The sequence below is a fragment of the Cavia porcellus genome, unplaced genomic scaffold, assembly GCF_034190915.1.
Source record: "Cavia porcellus strain 051 isolate PalLab524CR breed Dunkin Hartley unplaced genomic scaffold, mCavPor4.1 scaffold_40, whole genome shotgun sequence".
Taxonomy (NCBI): domain Eukaryota; kingdom Metazoa; phylum Chordata; class Mammalia; order Rodentia; family Caviidae; genus Cavia; species Cavia porcellus.
Window position 1 is genome coordinate 9,405,390 of NW_026947523.1, and position 17,732 is coordinate 9,423,121.

General features: G+C 39.8%; 1 protein-coding gene across 1 annotated transcript in view; it reads left to right on the top strand.

The window, feature by feature from the left end:
* The first annotated feature begins 594 nt into the window (after positions 1 to 594).
* The window catches only part of Dmc1 (DNA meiotic recombinase 1), a 40,114-nt gene continuing 22,976 nt past the window's right edge, over positions 595 to 17,732 (top strand). Inside the window, exons 1-8 of the mRNA XM_003470496.4 lie at positions 595 to 697; positions 2,126 to 2,208; positions 2,812 to 2,856; positions 4,369 to 4,515; positions 6,231 to 6,313; positions 10,903 to 10,955; positions 12,127 to 12,168; positions 13,251 to 13,323. Coding sequence (XP_003470544.1) covers positions 2,158 to 2,208; positions 2,812 to 2,856; positions 4,369 to 4,515; positions 6,231 to 6,313; positions 10,903 to 10,955; positions 12,127 to 12,168; positions 13,251 to 13,323 — 494 coding nt within the window. The 5' untranslated portion in view covers positions 595 to 697; positions 2,126 to 2,157. The remainder of the gene's footprint in view (positions 698 to 2,125; positions 2,209 to 2,811; positions 2,857 to 4,368; positions 4,516 to 6,230; positions 6,314 to 10,902; positions 10,956 to 12,126; positions 12,169 to 13,250; positions 13,324 to 17,732) is intronic.

The following is a 17,732-nucleotide window of genomic DNA, read 5'->3' on the forward strand; positions in this document are numbered from 1 at the left end:
AAATTAAAAAAATAAAAGCAGAACCAAAATATGTTTGGCCTCTGTTGTCTAAAATGTTAAGTGGGACCAACAACAACAAAAAAATTACTCTCCCTCTTAATGGGCTTTTGGTGTTTCAGTCAGACAGGAGGCGGCAAACATGAAGTTGCCCAGAACAGGGGGAAATCAAGAACATCGAAGTAGGAAATTGGATAGAGAAAGTTTGGAGTGCGGTTAAAAAAAAGGCTCAGGGCAGGGGGTAGAAGGACCCCCATATTTGACCTAACCCGGATTGGGGTAAGCATTCATCTGCACGGTCACCTCTAGCCCAGGTAAGCCACCTCGAGCCCTGCCTCAGAGTCCTCTTCCAGACATCAGCACCTCACTCAGCCCTTGGGGCGCCCCAACGCTCTCTCCCTACTAGACTCCTCTCCCCAGCATCCTTCTCTCACCCCTTCCGTGTTGCTCCCCTAGGTCCTCACTGGCCGGCTCCTCTAGGTTCCCAAAACACGCCCTTCATGTAAGTCCCGCCCCCATCACGCCCTCCATATAAATGAGCGCCCCGCCCCCAGACATGGCCCCGCCCCTCGATCATAGCCTCGCCCCAGCCATAGCCCCGCCCCACTCGGGGCGACCGTAGCCGCATCCCTGTTCCTTTGGCGCCAAACCCTTCGGTCCCCGAAGCGCGCGGGAAGCCGGCCTCGGCGTTCCTGTCAGGGTCAGAGTCCTGAGTGAAAAGCCCTGGCGGGGGTTGGGGCGTGTGGGGGAAGGGACGTGAGGTGCTGGCCTTGAAAACCCCGGGAAAAGTGTGGGTTGCGGGGGCGGCGGGGAGGCTGGCGTAACAGGGAGGGCAGGTGACGAGCCTGAGGTGAAAGAGGCGTGGAGGCCTTGTCGCCGGGTCGCCAGCCTGAGCAGGGCACTTCTTGCATTCCGCCCCTTCCCCCGCCTCCGCGCGGGACGGACTCCCGAGGTCCTGAGGGGTTTCCAGCCACCCGGCCAGCGCCAGCGTGAGCGTTGGGGCCTCTCGGCGTCGCCTGCGTGGCGTCTGAGCGACAGTGGCTCCTCGCTGCCTCAATACCCAGCGGGGCTGCGCTCCAGCCCCTGGCCGGTAGATTAGAGAGGATGTGGAGGGCTGAGCATGGTGGCTCAGCCTGTAATCCCAGCACTCAGGAGGCTGAGGCAGGGCCGTCTTTGCAAGTTCCAGACCAGCCTGGGCTACAAAGTGAGTTTAAGGCCAGCCTGAACCACATAGTGAGACCGTGTCTCAAGTGGAAGAGACCAAGAAGAATGATTGTAATGAATATGTTTTCTTGAGAGTCCTGAGATTTAAAAAGAATTTTTTCTCTGTAATGTTAAAGATTATTTACCCACCAACCCTAACCTCACACTATTGGGTATGCGCTATATTTTTACAAAAGCACAAAACTAGTAAATATGGGTAACAAAGTCTAAATACTATTTCATTGGTTTTGTTTTGATTTTTTTTGAGACAGGGTCTCCTCTTGTAGCTCAGACTGACCTTGAACTCACTATGTAGCCCAGGCTAACTTCCAACTCCTAGCAATCTTCCTGCCTCAGCCTCTGCAATGCTGGAATTACAGGCGCGCACTACCATGCCTGGGACATCATTTATGAAACAAAGATATTGCCATGTACCCAGAGCACTCATTCACAATCAGTAAGCAGGAAAGCATTTGTCACATATACGAAAAATAAAACCCTGACAGTGGACTAAGTTTGAGATGCTATACAGGATACAGGAAGAATAACACAGTCTCAGGATTCTTAGGGTGTTGTTAAACACAAACATAATAACAATAATTAATAGCAATAAGTAATTCTAAATAACATTACAATGAAGCAATAAAGATACTTTCAGAGTCATGATTAACTGCAGCAGAAAATCAGAAGATGTTAAAAATGAGGAAAGAGAAGAAACTAAATAAACCACACACACACACACACACACACACACACACACACACGTTACAAACCCAGCAGAAGGAAGATAGATCAGCTCACTTTTTCTAAGTAATGTTCCACTTATTGTCCTTTTGGTCTTTGGTGACTTCAAAATTAACTCAGAGGCAAAGAAATTTTACTGTGTGAAGGATGACTGTTTTTTAAATATTTCTTATTTTCTCAGAATTGGTTGTTTTTCTGCTGTTGCCCTTCAGTATGAAGGAGGATCAAATGCTGCAAGAGGAATCAGGATTCCAAGATGAAGAGGTAAGACTAGAATGCTGAAAGTTGTGTAGACATTCAGTCATTCCATAAAAATCAAGTTTCTTGTCTGCCAACTCTTATTTTTAGAACTGAAAGTAGAAATAAGGCATAATTTACAAATATGAAACAATTTCTTTGGCAAGGGATGCTAAGATTAGCTATGTAGCAACTGTTTTAAAAAAATTTTTGGAGGACTTCATGAATGCTAGGCCAACACTCCATCACTGAGCTACCCCGGAGCCTGGTAGGAAAGTATTTTAGTAACATAACCGGTGTGGCCATAGTGGTACCTGTGTGCACTGATGCTGAGAAACTGGTGCTGGAATAGAATCAGAATTTGGAGGATAGGGATATTGAGAAAACAATTTAAAAAGGTCAGATGGTGTTCTACTGTTTTGGATAAAGGTTTAAAAGATGTAAGCACCACCTTTTAATGTTGGTGCTTATAAATATTTAACCATGTGAATAGAACATTGTTCCCATCTCAGTCTGCCTGGAGAAGTAGAGTTTGAGGCATGACTTGTCTTGAATTAACTCTTTAAAATTATGAAACATTTGAATACAAAAAACCCAAAACTGACTTTTTTTTTGTTTCGTTTCCCTTAGGAATCTCTGTTCCAAGATATTGACCTATTACAGAAGCATGGAATTGTAAGTAGGTTTTCAATATGTTTTAAATTGTTCAATTCACAAATTTCTCAGTGTCAGTCTTACTTGATATTAATATTGGATAATTCTTTGTTTTGGGACCTGTCCTGTGCATTATAGGGTGCTTAACAGTATTCTTGTGTTCCAGAAAAACCCGTTGTGTGAGAATTTAGCCCCTCCAGGGCCTGAGACTGAAGAAAAGAGGCAGATTCATCCAGGATTTCACAGAGTGTGAACTATTGGGGAACTTACTGATGGAAATCAGGTCCCAAGTGGCAGCAAGACCAAGTGGATTCCCTCAGTCTGGGTCAGAGGGAGGGTCATGTATATTAGGACCAAAGAGACTTCAAGCCAGAATATAACTACTAATTTATTTATTTAATCAGACACAGGGTCTCGCTATGCAGATCAGGCTGGTCTTGAACTCATATGTATTACAGGCTGGCCTCAAATTTGTGGTGATCCTCCTGCCTAAGCCTCCCACATGCTGGATTATAGGCATGCGCCCTCACACCTGGCTATGCCTGATTTATCCTAATGTAACACCAAAGAGCTAGGCACATTCTAGACTCCACTGGTACAGCTCCACGTATCACTCTAGTGGTTTGCTCTACTTACGTTATCGTGGTGCACTGTGTGGGAAATAATTAGTATTACTTTGGGGAAGTCATGATGGTTATGACTTGAGATGGTGGTAGTCATGTCAAACTGTATGCATGCAACTGGCTTCTATTCATTCGTTACCCGCTAGAGGCGCCTTTCCAGCTGAGACAATCAAAAATGTCTCCAGACACTATCAGATGTACCTGGGGTCAAGCTGGTCCCCGATAAGAACCACTGACCCGATTGGAGTAGTTCAGAGGGACCTATGAACTCGTTCCCCATCTTCTTATCTATCTAGATCTGCTGCCTTCATTCACATTCCTGTTTATTGGTGGCTGGAGTGGAGGATGGCAGGAAGTCAGACTTAAGTAACAAGCTAGCCGGCTTTCAGTTGCAACCATTGGTAGTAAGACTCGTCTGACCTCCTCTGAAGCCCTCGTAATTAAACTCTTCCTACTGATTTCAGAAAATAGAAACAAGAGAGAATCCCAGTCTCTTGGTGATGCAGTTCTTTGCATCTTCCAGGAGCAGAAGAAGAAAAAAATCCTTTAAAATTTTAGAACACGCTGGTAAAGAAGTTCTGTAGAAGGAAGGAGCTGAACTGAGGGGGTGAATGTGTGTGATCAGTGTGTTAGCTTTTCCCCCAGCTGGCACATTCCTTGTTACACTGCCATGGTCTCACTAACATTCTTGGGAAATCAGGGCACAGCCAGAACATTTGGCAGCCTGCTGGGTATGTTCTACCCAGCTATTTCAAGAACATTTGGCTTCGTGGTGGGTGGGTTCCACCTGGTTGCTTGTATAAAATTGGCCTCACGATGGATGGAGACGGACATGAAAGCACATGACTTAGTATAGGCGCATTTTGGGTGGAATCTTATCAATCTGCCATGCCTGTTCTTTTACTTCTAGAACGTGGCTGACATTAAGAAACTGAAGTCGGTGGGAATCTGTACTGTGAAAGGGATACAAATGACAACAAGAAGAGCCCTATGCAACATCAAAGGTCTCTCAGAAGCCAAGGTGGATAAGATTAAAGAGGCTGCCAACAAACTTATTGTAAGTAAAATCTATTCTTTGCTGTTTTAGCTTAAAAGGGTTTCTGTGGGTCTCTCATTATGAACATTAGGAACTACTATTAGGACCACAATATACTATACTCTCCGTGCTAACTTTTTATCACTTCACAGTCAAAGTAACCGCAATCAGTTTGTGGGATATTGAGGTAGGGAATAGAGCCCTGGAAGACTGAAGGACTTATTTTTACCAAAACTTTTTATTATTTCATCTGGCTTTCTGTGTCTCTGACTTTTCTTTTGTCTGTTTGTTTTTTACCTTCCTCCTCCTTGCTTTTGTCTTCTGTCCTCAAATAGACCAGTGATTGCTGTAAATCACGTGGTATCAAAGAAGTTGCTCTCTCCTGGCAGAAGCTACTTGATGAGCGAGCATCGAGTTAGAAACAGACTACCAGGGTCGGGTCCACGTGTGTGCAGTTGAGATATACACAACCTCAGATTTGTTCACTGAAGCACTGAGCTAAAGTCACCCCTATCTGGGCCCACAGACTGAGCAACCCATGCAGCTGGCAGGCTGCTAGGCAGAAACATAGGTTTCTTACTTTAGACCTCAGCTTTTAGAGATCCTAGAGTGCCAGTTCTGGAAATGGCAGTGTACACAAAAGTGTCACCAAGTCTCCTGTCTGTGACCAGGTCTCTTCTCCATTTGGATGTGTGGATTTCATTCCCAGTGCATCTGGAAGTTTTCTTGGCCTTTGGTTTCCTTCTTCAAAAATGGTTGCAGAGTGATGCAAGCAGCAGTGTGGTCCTGAACTTGGAGAGGAACCAGCCGACCTGCTCTGAACCCAGCCCCGTGGGTTAGCTTAGTGTATCCACAGGTCAGGTCTCCAACTGTCAGGCTGATTAAGTAGGCCCTGGGGCAGCAGTCAGGGCTTGGCGTTGGGTTTCCTGGGCACTAACGTTTTCTTTGGAAAGCAAATCTTTAAGAAAAGAGCCCTGGCTTTTGCAAGCACCGTTTACTGCACTCAGTCTTACCTTTTCTTAGCTATTGTCAAGCCTGGGCTTGCTCTTTCCTCCCCCAAGTTCCACAGAATTTGAGAACCTCTGTCATGGTATGAAACAACACAGAGGAAAACACGTCCAACTCCGTCAGGGTCCACTTGAGCCAATTCCATCATTTCATCAGCTGTAGCTTATTAACTCACCACATAAATAAGACAATCAGTCATGTGAAATTTTGTTGTGAATAATGAAAACTGGAATTTCTATGCTCCTTAAAATTTCTAGAGCTGGAAAATAGTGGTGTTGAATGGAATCATTGCGCCATAAACAATATATTTCATTGAATGTTCATGGCTACCATTTAAAGAAACACTGTTGTTATCCTCTTTTGACCCAAAAGGGAAAGCTGAAGTACCGCAAGAATTAAGTAGTTTATTCCACCTCATACAACTAACAAGTATTGGAGGTACAGTTTGAATGTGTGTAAGCTGACTCCAAAGTCCCTGTTTTATTTGTTTGTTTCACTTTGTTTTGTTTTCTTTTTCTTTTCCTTTCTTTTTTTTTTTTTTTTTTTTTTTGGTACCAGGTATAGTATCTTGCAGGCAGGTACCATACCACTGAGCTATGTCCCCAGCCCCAAAGTCTCTGTTCTTTATACTAAATGACAACTTTAATAAAGTAGAATATAGCTTTTGGCATTTGAATTCCAGTTATCATCTTCCCTCCTTTTTGATCCTGTGCTTTATCTTTCCCCAGGAACCTGGATTCCTGACTGCATTTGAATACAGTGAAAAGAGGAAGATGGTTTTTCATATCACCACCGGGAGCCAGGAATTTGAGTGCGTATCTCACATTTTCTTTTATAACCACTCAGCACAATTTTGGAATGCCATATTTTCCTTTATCTGGTTGTTCTTTCTACTATAATTGGTAGAAATAGCTGCTTCTTTAAAAATAGTTTGTGATTTTTTTCCCCCAAAATGCAAATTGAAGCAGATTCTATACTGCTGGCAGAAACAGGATCAAATTTCTTCCAAGAAATTCTGACCAAAATACATGTGGTTTCTGGACCAGCCTATATTAATCTAAAAACTTTTATTTTTTTGAGGCAGGGTCTTGTCATGTAGTTCAGGGTGGCCTTAGCTTACTATGTAGCCCAGGCTGGCCTCCAACTCACAGTAATCCTCCTGTCTTACCTCCCAAGTACTGGGATTACAGACATGTGCCACCGCGCCTGACTCTATAAAAAATCAGTTTAGCTTTTCATTTCCTTCCCTTCTCCAGTGATGAAGAAAATTTTAATTTGCCTTTTGGCTTTACTTAAAAATCAGCTGTTAGACTGAATATTTTAGAAAAAATCCAGTATTGGTTTCATTCTTCAGCAGGGACAAGTTTTATTTATTTACTCTCTTAGGATTCTTGAAACACATTATCTTCTCCCCCATGCCAACTGAGCAGAATGCATTTTTCCCCTTGTCTAGACAGGATTAGTCTCTAAGCTAGAATATGACCAAGAAGTATTATAACAAAAGCAGTCTTTTCTAAAAATATTCCTGAAGGCTGAGGATTTAGCTCTTGCTAGCAAGGATTTAGCACTTGCCTAGCAAGTGCGAGGACGTGAGTTTGATCCCTGGTACAAAAAACAAACAAACAAACAAAAAATTGCTGAAAAAATGCATCCATTTGGATTTCTATTGGGCAGATCAGACTTCATAGGTCCAAAATGAAACTTCTGTTCTTTCCCTCAAGTCTGCTCTCTTTGAGGTTCCTCATGTCAGAACTTTTTCCTTAGACATAAAATGCCAGAGTCTTCCTGGGTGTCTTCCTCCCATACACACACACCTTTATTCTAATCCTGCAATTGGACAGTGTACTATATGTTTTTAGAGAATCACATTACACATTGGCCTAAAAAGGCTCTATAAAATCCTGCAGTAAGGAAAAAACATCAGTTGAACCCAGAATTGCTCTAAACTTTTAAAATCACAGAAGCTTTTTTTTGTTTTGTTTTTTGCCATGGAAAATCCTGTCCCAAAACAAATTGATCAAAATCAAGCTGATCAACGAAATATTTGATTCCAACATTTGACATTCTCTAGTTATTCTAATTTACAGTAGTTTAAGAAACTTTGGGCTAGAAAAATTATTACAGTTATGAGTTTTTTGGTGTCCTTCATGTTTGCTTTTGGAAACAAAATAAATTGCTAAGGAGCTAGGTTTTTAAAAACTAATAACTGAGTCATTAAAATGTTATTCGTTTTTCCTTAGGCTTTCAGCGCATTTATAAATCTAGCAGATTTTAAAAGGACTTTTATACTATAGTTAATAAATTCCCTTAAGCATTTTAAATTAAACATTTAGTGTATAATATATTTTATCAACCTAAGAAGAAACCCTCTTGAATTTTCTGTCTGTGTTTTGGGTGCTCCAGAATAAATGAATTTATTTGGAAATAGCAAAGAATTACAGTTTGGGGTATACTCACTACGGCCACTGACATCCAGGGGTCTGGGAAAAAAGGATCATCTTTTGATAGTCTTGTTTTGGCATGGATATGTGGCTTTTTTTCATGGACTCCCTTGACTCCATTATGTAAGAATTTGACATAAGTGACTCCATTTTGACACTGGAAGCTTTCATAATTTCCTTTAAGAACTTTATTTGTCTAATTTCTTAGTTTTTATTTTCATTTTGTTTTGTTTTTGAGACAGGTTCTCACTATGTAATTCAGGCTGACCTTGAACTAGGTAGCCCAGGCTGGCCTCCAACTTGTAGCAATCCTCCTGCCTCAGCTTTCCAAGTACTGGGATTACAAGTATGTGCCACCACATCTATCATATTTGTCTAATTATTAACAGGCACATCTTTACAGTTATCAGAATATTTTCTGCAAATCTAATAAACTTAAAAGTATAGTGAGACTTAGATACTCATAAGTGTTCAGACATGGTTGATAAACTTAGTTATCAATGTAAAAATGACAGATCTTGCTGGGTAAGGTGGTACATATAAGTAGTTTATAACCCCAGCTACTTGAGAAATGCCCCTGGATTTGAAATAAATAGCTATATAAATATATATATGTATACACATACACATATATATGTATACATTTTGTATACATTTCATATAAACATATAATCATCCAGAGGTTATTTTGTTATGATAAAGAATTTGTCTTAGTTACTTTCCTTGTTGCTGAAACAAAATATCCAACATCCCCAAGTTAAGGGAGGAAAGGTTTATTTAGCTCACAGTTTATAGAGGTTTCAGTCCATAATTGGCTGGCTCCAAGGCAGGGTGGCATGGCAGGCATCACAGAGGAGAAACAATTCCTCTCCGTAGGTAGCAAAACAAGCAAGGGACACGGACATCCTTTTTATCTCTTATATTTTATCTAGGGTACTTAGAATAGATAGCACTCATTTATTTATTTTATATATGTATATTTTTTTTGTCTTTTTCCTTTTTATCGATACCGGGGATCGAACTCACGACTGCCTGCTTGCAAGCCAGGTGGTTATGCCGCTGAGCTAAATCCCCAGCCCCCGAATAGATAGCACTCATATCCATAATCAATCACACACTCCAGAGTCAGCCCCCTCTGAAAAAGCTCCACTTATGACTGCATGAGGCTTTGGAGGGACATCTAGGTACAAGTCATAACAGAGGCCAAGTACTCTTACACTTTAAACAAGCTCAGATGTCAAATATGCACAGACTATTGCCAAATTTACTGTGATATTATAATCTGGGTTGGATTTGTATCATCATTTTTAGTCTCCCTAGATTCAAAAATATTACATCTATATCTAATTCTAAATTTTCCTGGGGCTGGGGATTTAGCTCAGTGGCATAAGCGCCTGCCTTGCAAGCAGGCAGTCATGAGTTCGATCCCTGGTACCGATAAAAAGGAAAAATACAAAAAAAAAAAAAAAATTTTCCTGAGTTATACAAAGAAGACTATATTATCCCAAATACTTTGGGGTATCCTTGCAGGCAAATTTGGGGGTTACGTTTTCCAGCTTATTGACATTACATATCACCTATGAATTTTGTCTGGTATTTCCCAGAGCTATAGACTTTCAGGGTGAATTTTCTCAAGATGAGGAGGGACAAATAAAATTCACTAACAGTTGCTTAGCATATTCCTGTCTCTAAGTGTGTGATCTCTCAGCCCATGTCTTTTAGATTCTGCAGGTCAGTATCAAGATTTTCTTTGTTCATTGTAATCTGCAGGCTTCATTAAATATGTGGATAACTTCCAATTTTTCTTCATTTAAATGGCTTTCTTAAACCATGTAAATGTAAATATATTGGGTCATATTTCTATCTGTGTTAAGCCGTGTCCAATCTGTACTTACATCCCCAAAGACATGCTAATAGAAATTACGAAGGTTTTAAAAGTGCTCCTACCATCTCTTAGCACAGTTAACATAATATTTAATACATTTAATGAATGAAAGAGATCATAACTTAAATTTTGTTCTTTTCATATCAAGAATATTGAATGCACTGAAACATTGGGATAGCAATTAAATGTACGCTGTCAAAACCTAGCAGTTACTCTTCTGCTAACATTACCTGTAACATCTTTGAACATTTCAGTTCTGACATGTTATCCATAAAATTTAATATATGTGAGATAAATCACATATGGTGACAACTACTGGATTCTTCTGACATCTCTTTCATATGTCTCAGAATATTAAAAATTGAATATTTAGTTGACTTAGAAACATTATTCTTGCAGGGAGTTTAGCTCAGTGGCACAAGTGTCTGCCTGGCAAGCACAAGATCATGAGTTTGATTCCTGGTACCAGCAAGAAAGAAAGAGAGAGAGAGAGAGAAAGAAAGATTATTCTTGCATAATTTGAAGTACCTAATTAATAACTAAGACCCCTGGTCTGAGGGAATAGCTGTATAGCTGTGCTAGAGCACTTCCCCAGAATTTTACAAGTCTCTGGTGCAACCCCTAGCACTACAAAACAACAAAAACTCGAAGACCATGTATTTTAATTCCAATTCTCTTCAAAAGAATAGTGGCAGGGGCTGGGGATTTAGCTCAGCGGCATAAGCGCCTGCCTTGCAAGCAGGCAGTCGTGAGTTCGATCCCCGGTACCGATAAAAAGGAAAAAGTAAAAAAAAAAAAAGAATAGTGGACAGAAGGTCTTATTAAGCCCTTCATCATTGATACCCAGAAGTAAAAAGAACTGGGCTCCTTAATTGCTTTATTTATCTACCCTATTCAGTAGAACCTGTGATCTGAACAGAGTGAGTGTCAAGAATTCCTGTTCCTGTTGTAGAGATAGATTGATAAGCAGATGAAACAGATAAGTAAATGATAGGTTACTAATTCTATGAGTGCCTTCTCCTTTCTTGATATGTATTTCTATCCCTGTTACTAATGCTTTCTTTCTATTTCCAGTAAGTTGCTAGGAGGTGGAATTGAAAGCATGGCAATCACAGAAGCTTTTGGAGGTAGGCAGAACCTTAATATTTTGTTTTTGAAATTTTATACACACATTTAGTTGAATAATTAACAAATCAGTTCCTGTTTTGGAAGTTAGGATGAAATCTCAGTTATATGATGCAGGATCATTCTGAGACGCCATGCAAATAAGTAATAATTACAGATGGAGGATAGTGATGTTTTATCTTCGCATCTGTGATTGCAATAGAAAGAAATAAATGGTTTTTTCTTATTTTTCCAAAAGGTAACTGAATAACAAGGCTAATCTTATGCCTAAGCAATTCAAATTCCATGGACACAGAGATGAGGTTCTCTTTACTAATTATATCCTCTATATTTTTAAACAATTAATGTATACCGTCTTATGCACCACATCTAACAATTTTGTATTTGAAGTTCTCGGGGAGCTAAATGCTTTGTCATTTCTGTTGATTTGGGGAATTAAATCTGCATTTGGTCTTTTTGTGTGAGTGTGGTGCTGAAGATCAAACCCAGGGCCTGACACATGATAGGCATACGCTACGGCACTGAGCTATACTCCTGCTCTATTTTTCATTATTTCTGTTGACTCAGCTCAGTGCTAGTGACCTACTTTTTCATGTATTTATTGACATTTGCAAGCTTATTCTTAATTTTAATCTATAAACACACAGTGGACTTAACTGGTAGGTGGAGAAGTTTTTCTATAGAAAGAATTTTCTCCTGCTGGTAACCAAGCAATGCTATCAATTTGAGATTGCTTCAGCTCCCCCTTGAGGATCTCATTTCAGAGGTGGAGCCCCAGGCCTGCTCTCTTATGGTGGGGATCCTAAGCTTTCATTTACATGATTATTTCTATGGCAGATTTGCTTAAATTTTTATCTAAAGGACATATTTGTGAAAAATATCTTTTTTTTTTTTTTGTCTTTTTCCTTTTTATCGGTACCAGGGATCGAACTCACGGAGCCTGCTTGCAAGGCAGGTGCTTATGCCGCTGAGCTAAATCCCCAGCCCCTCTTATTTTTTATTATTGATATCAACATATACAGAATCTATCTGTAGATCTAAAAGAGGTATTTTAGGAGTGAGAGTTGACAGTTGGAAAATAGTTGGAAATAGTAAGACTCTGAGGTCATATTTTATTTTTATAAAAATATCTAAACTATGCATTTTTAAAATTACCTTTTCTGTATTTCACAGAATTTCGTACAGGAAAAACTCAGCTCTCTCATACCCTCTGTGGTAAGGACACATGGCAACAACATAATAATAACAGCCATCATAGCTTTCACTCAGCATCTGTGTACCCTATGCCTGACATTTTACCTAATCTCATGTAATCTCAACAAGTTTGCAAGAAAACTCAGAGGTTAAGTAACCTGCTCATGGCCACACAGATTCAAGAACTGGTTTTTGAATGTGTGATGTCCGAAGTGCTATTATGTGTACTATACACCGAACACCTGAGTGAAAATAGAAGGTAAGCAGGTGTACCAGTGTGTGGGCTGGAGAGATGTCCACAGCCTCAGTTTTTCCCATTCCATCTGTTCTATCTTTTTTACAAGAATGACACCTCCATGGAGGCCTAGAACCCTTTACTTTCCATGGAGTAAAGTGGAATCTAAAAGAAACTTAATTTTTTTTTCTAAAACTAAGCAGAGATAGCTCCTTTTTTCACAAAGACATTGCTTTGCATTTATTTGACTTAAGTAGAAGAAATATAGCAAAGTGTGAAATACAAGGTTCTGGAATCAAAATGTCTAACGCCTGTCTTCCCTCTCCTTCAGCTGTGTGACTTTGGGCAAGCAGTCTTTACCCCTTATTTGCTTCAGCCATAAAATAGAAATAATGCGAGTGCCAAATCTTAGGGTGACTTCGAAAAATAATGCAGGTATTCGGTATGAAGTACAGTGCTAAGTGCTGCAACATAAAACAAAAACAAATGCATTAAAAATAACCAACATTAACTGAGGTAACTTAAATGAGTCATATAGCATAAATTATATGTGTGATTCTTTCTCATAAAAATAAAATTAGTAATATTTAAATTCTGCTTTCATTTTTGGGGGAGAACTTACTTCTGTATCTCCCATTGCTAAAGATACTGAAATTTTTGTTGAATTACAACTATTTTGGCAGCACATTTAGTATTTCACCCACAGGTTAATAAGATGAAACTGCAGCATGCTGTTTAGAAACTAAAAGACCATTATTTCTTGCTAAATATACTAAAGAGTTGCAGCCAGCATAAATTCAGTGTTGATTTATATATTCATTTGTACACAATGCACCCACTCTTACGAATTTTTCTCATTACTCCCTAGTAACAGCTCAACTTCCAGGAGCAGGTGGCTACTCAGGAGGAAAAATTATCTTCATTGATACAGAAAATACTTTGTAACCTTTTTATTTAATAAGTTGTTACATAGTGTGACATAGTGATATTACTACAAGATAGTTTGCTTGAAATACATTTTTGTGAATACTCCATAACAGAAGCAATCATGAGAAAAGCCAAGGGGGGGACAATTACTGGTCAGATTCTCGAGTCACTTTTTATTTAATATTTTACTTCCCATGGGTTTGGTGTAAAACTGACAAATACAGAAGAAAAAAATGATCCTTTCTTATTCTGTTTGTTTGTTTGACACAGGGTCTTACTAACCTGAGAGCCTCCCAAGTGCTGGGATTCCAGGCATGTCCTGTCATACCTGGTTATTACTGTGTGTGTGTGTGTGTGTGTGTGTGTGTGTGTGTGTGGTGCTGGGGATTGAACTAAGGACCTTGTGCATGAAAGGTAAGAGCTCTGCCACTGACTATTTTTTTACAATGTGCCTGGGGTTTATTATTTATTTATTCAGGCAGGGTCTTGCTATGTAGCCCAGGCTGGCCTTCAATTCACTATGTGGCCGAGGCTGGTCTCAAATTCACAGCAATCCTTCTGCCTCTGCCTCCAAATGCTGGGAGTACCACTTCTAGCTCTTAATCATTTTTTTTAATAATCATTGATCTTCCTTCCTTTGCCTACTTTTAATCTTCTTGCTTTTGTAAATAGAAAAAGAAAAAGATTATTAATTCAGACTCATGGTTTCAAATAAAGGGAAAAGTATGAAGAGAGCAAAAGTACAGGAAGAAAAGGTCAAAGGCTGTTTGGGTCACAGGAAGACATGCAGTTTGATTAAAATCAAGGTATTCTAGAATACAAGGCTAGATAGATAATTTAGGTCTTCGATATGAAGGACTTTGACATGAGAGTAGGTGTCACTGGACCCTTTTGTAATACTGTAGGCAAGTAATGACAACTTGATCTCAGTTGGAAGCAGCAAGAACAAAAAGAAAAGAACAAGAAATATTAGAGAGAAAAACTGATAGGACTTAATGACTGTATTTGTAGACAAAAGAATGAGAAGCTTGAGGAACCACTGTCAGGGTTTTGGCCTAGATACCAGGAGAATATTAACACTTATGATAGAATTGGAAACATTATATTTCAGAGAAAAGCGATGTTTGCTTTTCGATGTTTCTTTTCATTTGGTGAATGTGAGACTCAGGAAATACAAAGTGATAGCTGCCCAGGAACAGTGGAGCACATCTGTAATCCCAGCACTCAGAAGGCAGGAGGATCACCATGAGTTTGAAGCCAGGCTGGGCTACATAGTGAGTTCAAGGCCAGCATGAACTACCTAACAAGACTCTGTCTCAAAAAACAAATGAAAATGACAGCTGGAAATGTTGGACTCCACTTGAGAAAGGATAGGGGCAGGGATATGAATGAGTTAAGCAAAGGCGAAGAAAGAGTTTAAAAGAGAGAAGAGGAGAACTGGCAGCCTAACTTTGACGTGTGCTGTATTTAAGAGGACTCTCAGGCTGTGGTGGCCCAGGACGGGAGCCAGCGACCGACCTATACTGGGACCCGCGCCATGTTGGGACCTGGAGCGCCAGGAAACCAAGCAACCTCTCCCCACCCATTCCCACCCCCTGCCTGTTTTGTTTTGTTGAACTTCAGTATACATGAAAGTATGGACACAGCTGTTGTGAAGAGAACAAGAGACTCTACGACAGCCATTGATGACTTCCCTGTTGTCTGGTTTTGAAGACCTAAAACGCCTTCCTCATTCTGTTCAGATCAGTTTTATACTATGTTGTTTTGTATGAAATCTCTGTATGTGAAGATATGGACAACTATTTGGAAGAAAACAAGAGACAATATGATAGTGAAGATCTCAGGTCGTCTAGCTTTGAAATTTATATCTCTTACATTGCTTATGTCCTATTTTGTTCTGTTTTGTTGTGTTTAATTTTACCCCCTTTAAAATAAAAATTAAAATTAAAAAAAAAGAGGAGGACCCTACACAGACAAAAGAAGTAGAGGAAATCTGCTTGTGGAAGCCAAGCTAAAGGAAAAGTTGGGGGGAGGAGGTGTTAAAACAGTTTTTATTCTTTTTTTTTTTTTTTTTTTTGTCTTTTCCTTTTTATCAGTACCGGGGATCAAACTCACGACCACCTGCTTGCAAGGCAGGTGCTTATGCCGCTGAGCTAAATCCCCAGCCCCCCAGTTTTTATTCTTAAAAGTTAATATGTGGATTATAGGAAACAAAAACACAAGAAGCGATATTTGCCCCCATAAGCAGCTTAGTTGGATATGTCCTTCTAGGTCTTCATGTACATACACAACACACCAAAAGAAAGCTTTAAGGAGAAAAGAATAGTTGGTAATGAAACTTTGGAAACTACAGACTGAGAAATATCACTAAAATTACAAATTGAGTGTTGAGGGAACATTGTAGTAGGTTAGGTGATGGAGAATTTGTGATTTTTGCAAACACACAGTCAGGGAGTAAGGCAGTATAGACTTGGCCAGGGGATGGAAGAAGAAACGCAGTAGTTGGAGGAGGTACCAGGTTTAGAGGAAATTCTTTCTAGTAGTAGAAAGACCTGCACAAGTTTACAAAGCCATTCACAGTGAAGTCCCAGCCTGCTTCTCTAGGCTTATTTCTCTCTGTTATCACTACTAGAAGAAAAGAGATAAATATATTCTAAAGTAATCTAATTTCCTCTAATTATAGTCATTAAAATTTGAAAACATCACATATCAACAGTTATTTAAACTAATTTTCACCAGGCATGGTGGCGCATGCTTATAATCTCAGCACTTGGGAGGATGAGGCAGGAGGATTGCCACAAGTCTGAGGCCAGCCTGGACTACATAGTGAGTTCAAGGCCAACCTGAACTGTACAGTGAGACCCTGTTTCCAAAAACAAAACAAAATAGGTCCCTCCAGCTGTCAAGACAAATTCTTCAAGGCAGGCGCTTATGCCGCTGAGCTAAATCCCCCAAGACAAATTCTTTCAGGACCTAAAAAATAAACTAATTTTCATTTTCTTTGTACATTAAAAAATTCTTTCTTGTATTTTTGTTTTGCTGTAGAACCTACTTAAGAACTTCTTTCAGAAAATCCAGATTGAATGGGCCTGGTGGCATCCACCTGTAATTACAGCGTTCTGAGAAGTTGAGGCAGGAGGATTGCAAGTTCAAACCCAGCCTGACTCTATTAATTTGAGTAGTCCTAGAGAAATTTGCATGCTGTTTCTATCATAGTGAGTTGTTGTTCCCTTTATCCCCTCTGCAGCCTTTTTGAGTTATATAAACCATTTAAACTTCTCATATCTAATTGTCTCTTAATTACCAAATTCAGAAAAAAAGTCCTTCTTGATCTATTATAGAATTTACTCTCTAAAATATTCATGTAGACCCCAAGCTCAGTTCCTGACACCTGTAACCCCGGCACTGAGGGATGCTAAGGTAGGAGCATTGTAAATTCCAGTCCCTATGGGGATCTTAGTTGCCGTACTCAGCAAGACCCCGTCTCAAAATTGAAAAGTGGAATGCGGATGTAGCTCAGTGGCAGAGTACTGATAAATTTGGCCCTCGGTACTAAAAACAACAACAACAGAACTCCTATAGAAGAAAACCAAAGAGCTCCTTGTAAAGACTTTACTGGGAAGTGCGAGGCTAGCAGACAGGCTGTGACTGCAGGAGGAGGGTGGGACGCACAGAGCTTTTAGCAAGAGGGCTCCAGTAGAGTTAGGCTGCCTTCAAAGAGAGTTGTTAAGGGTAATTTTAAAGAGAGGGATTGTTCTTGCAGATTGACAGCCATGTCTGGGCAATTTGGCTTTTAACAAGGAAAAAAGGGGAAGTTAGAAGCTAAGTTATACGGGGCTGGGGAGGCGCTATGACAAGGCCATAGTGAAACATTCTCATTCTTTCTGTCAGGATCTGTCACACACAGAATTCCGGCTCTTGATATTTCTCCTCTTTAGGTGTTTATATTTTGTCTCTTTATGTGTTAAATTTACCCAGGGAGTAGATAATCTTATTACTCTTTATATCCTCCAGTGTTTTGCATTGCTAAGTGGCTAATATGGTAATCCGTACCACATGGTAATCAGTTAGTAAACATTTATAGATTTGAACTTTTCTATAATTCAGCTTCCACACTCCTGCTCACATAGTATCTAGGTTTTGTAGAAACAGATAAAGTGAAAACATTTTTATTTCCTCTTCTAATTCTAATTTTCTTATCCAGCAAAGCATCTATTGAATATATACTCAGTAGCAATGGAAAATTTTAGTGGGTATCACTGAAGCTCAAACACAAAAACAGGGGCTGAGGATTTAGCTCAGTGGCACAGCACCTGCCCGGCAAGCATGAGGTCCTGAGTTCAATTCCCAATATCCAGCAAAATTAAATGCATACATGACTGGAAAATCCCAAAGTCATTCAATTCAACACTTATCTAACAGG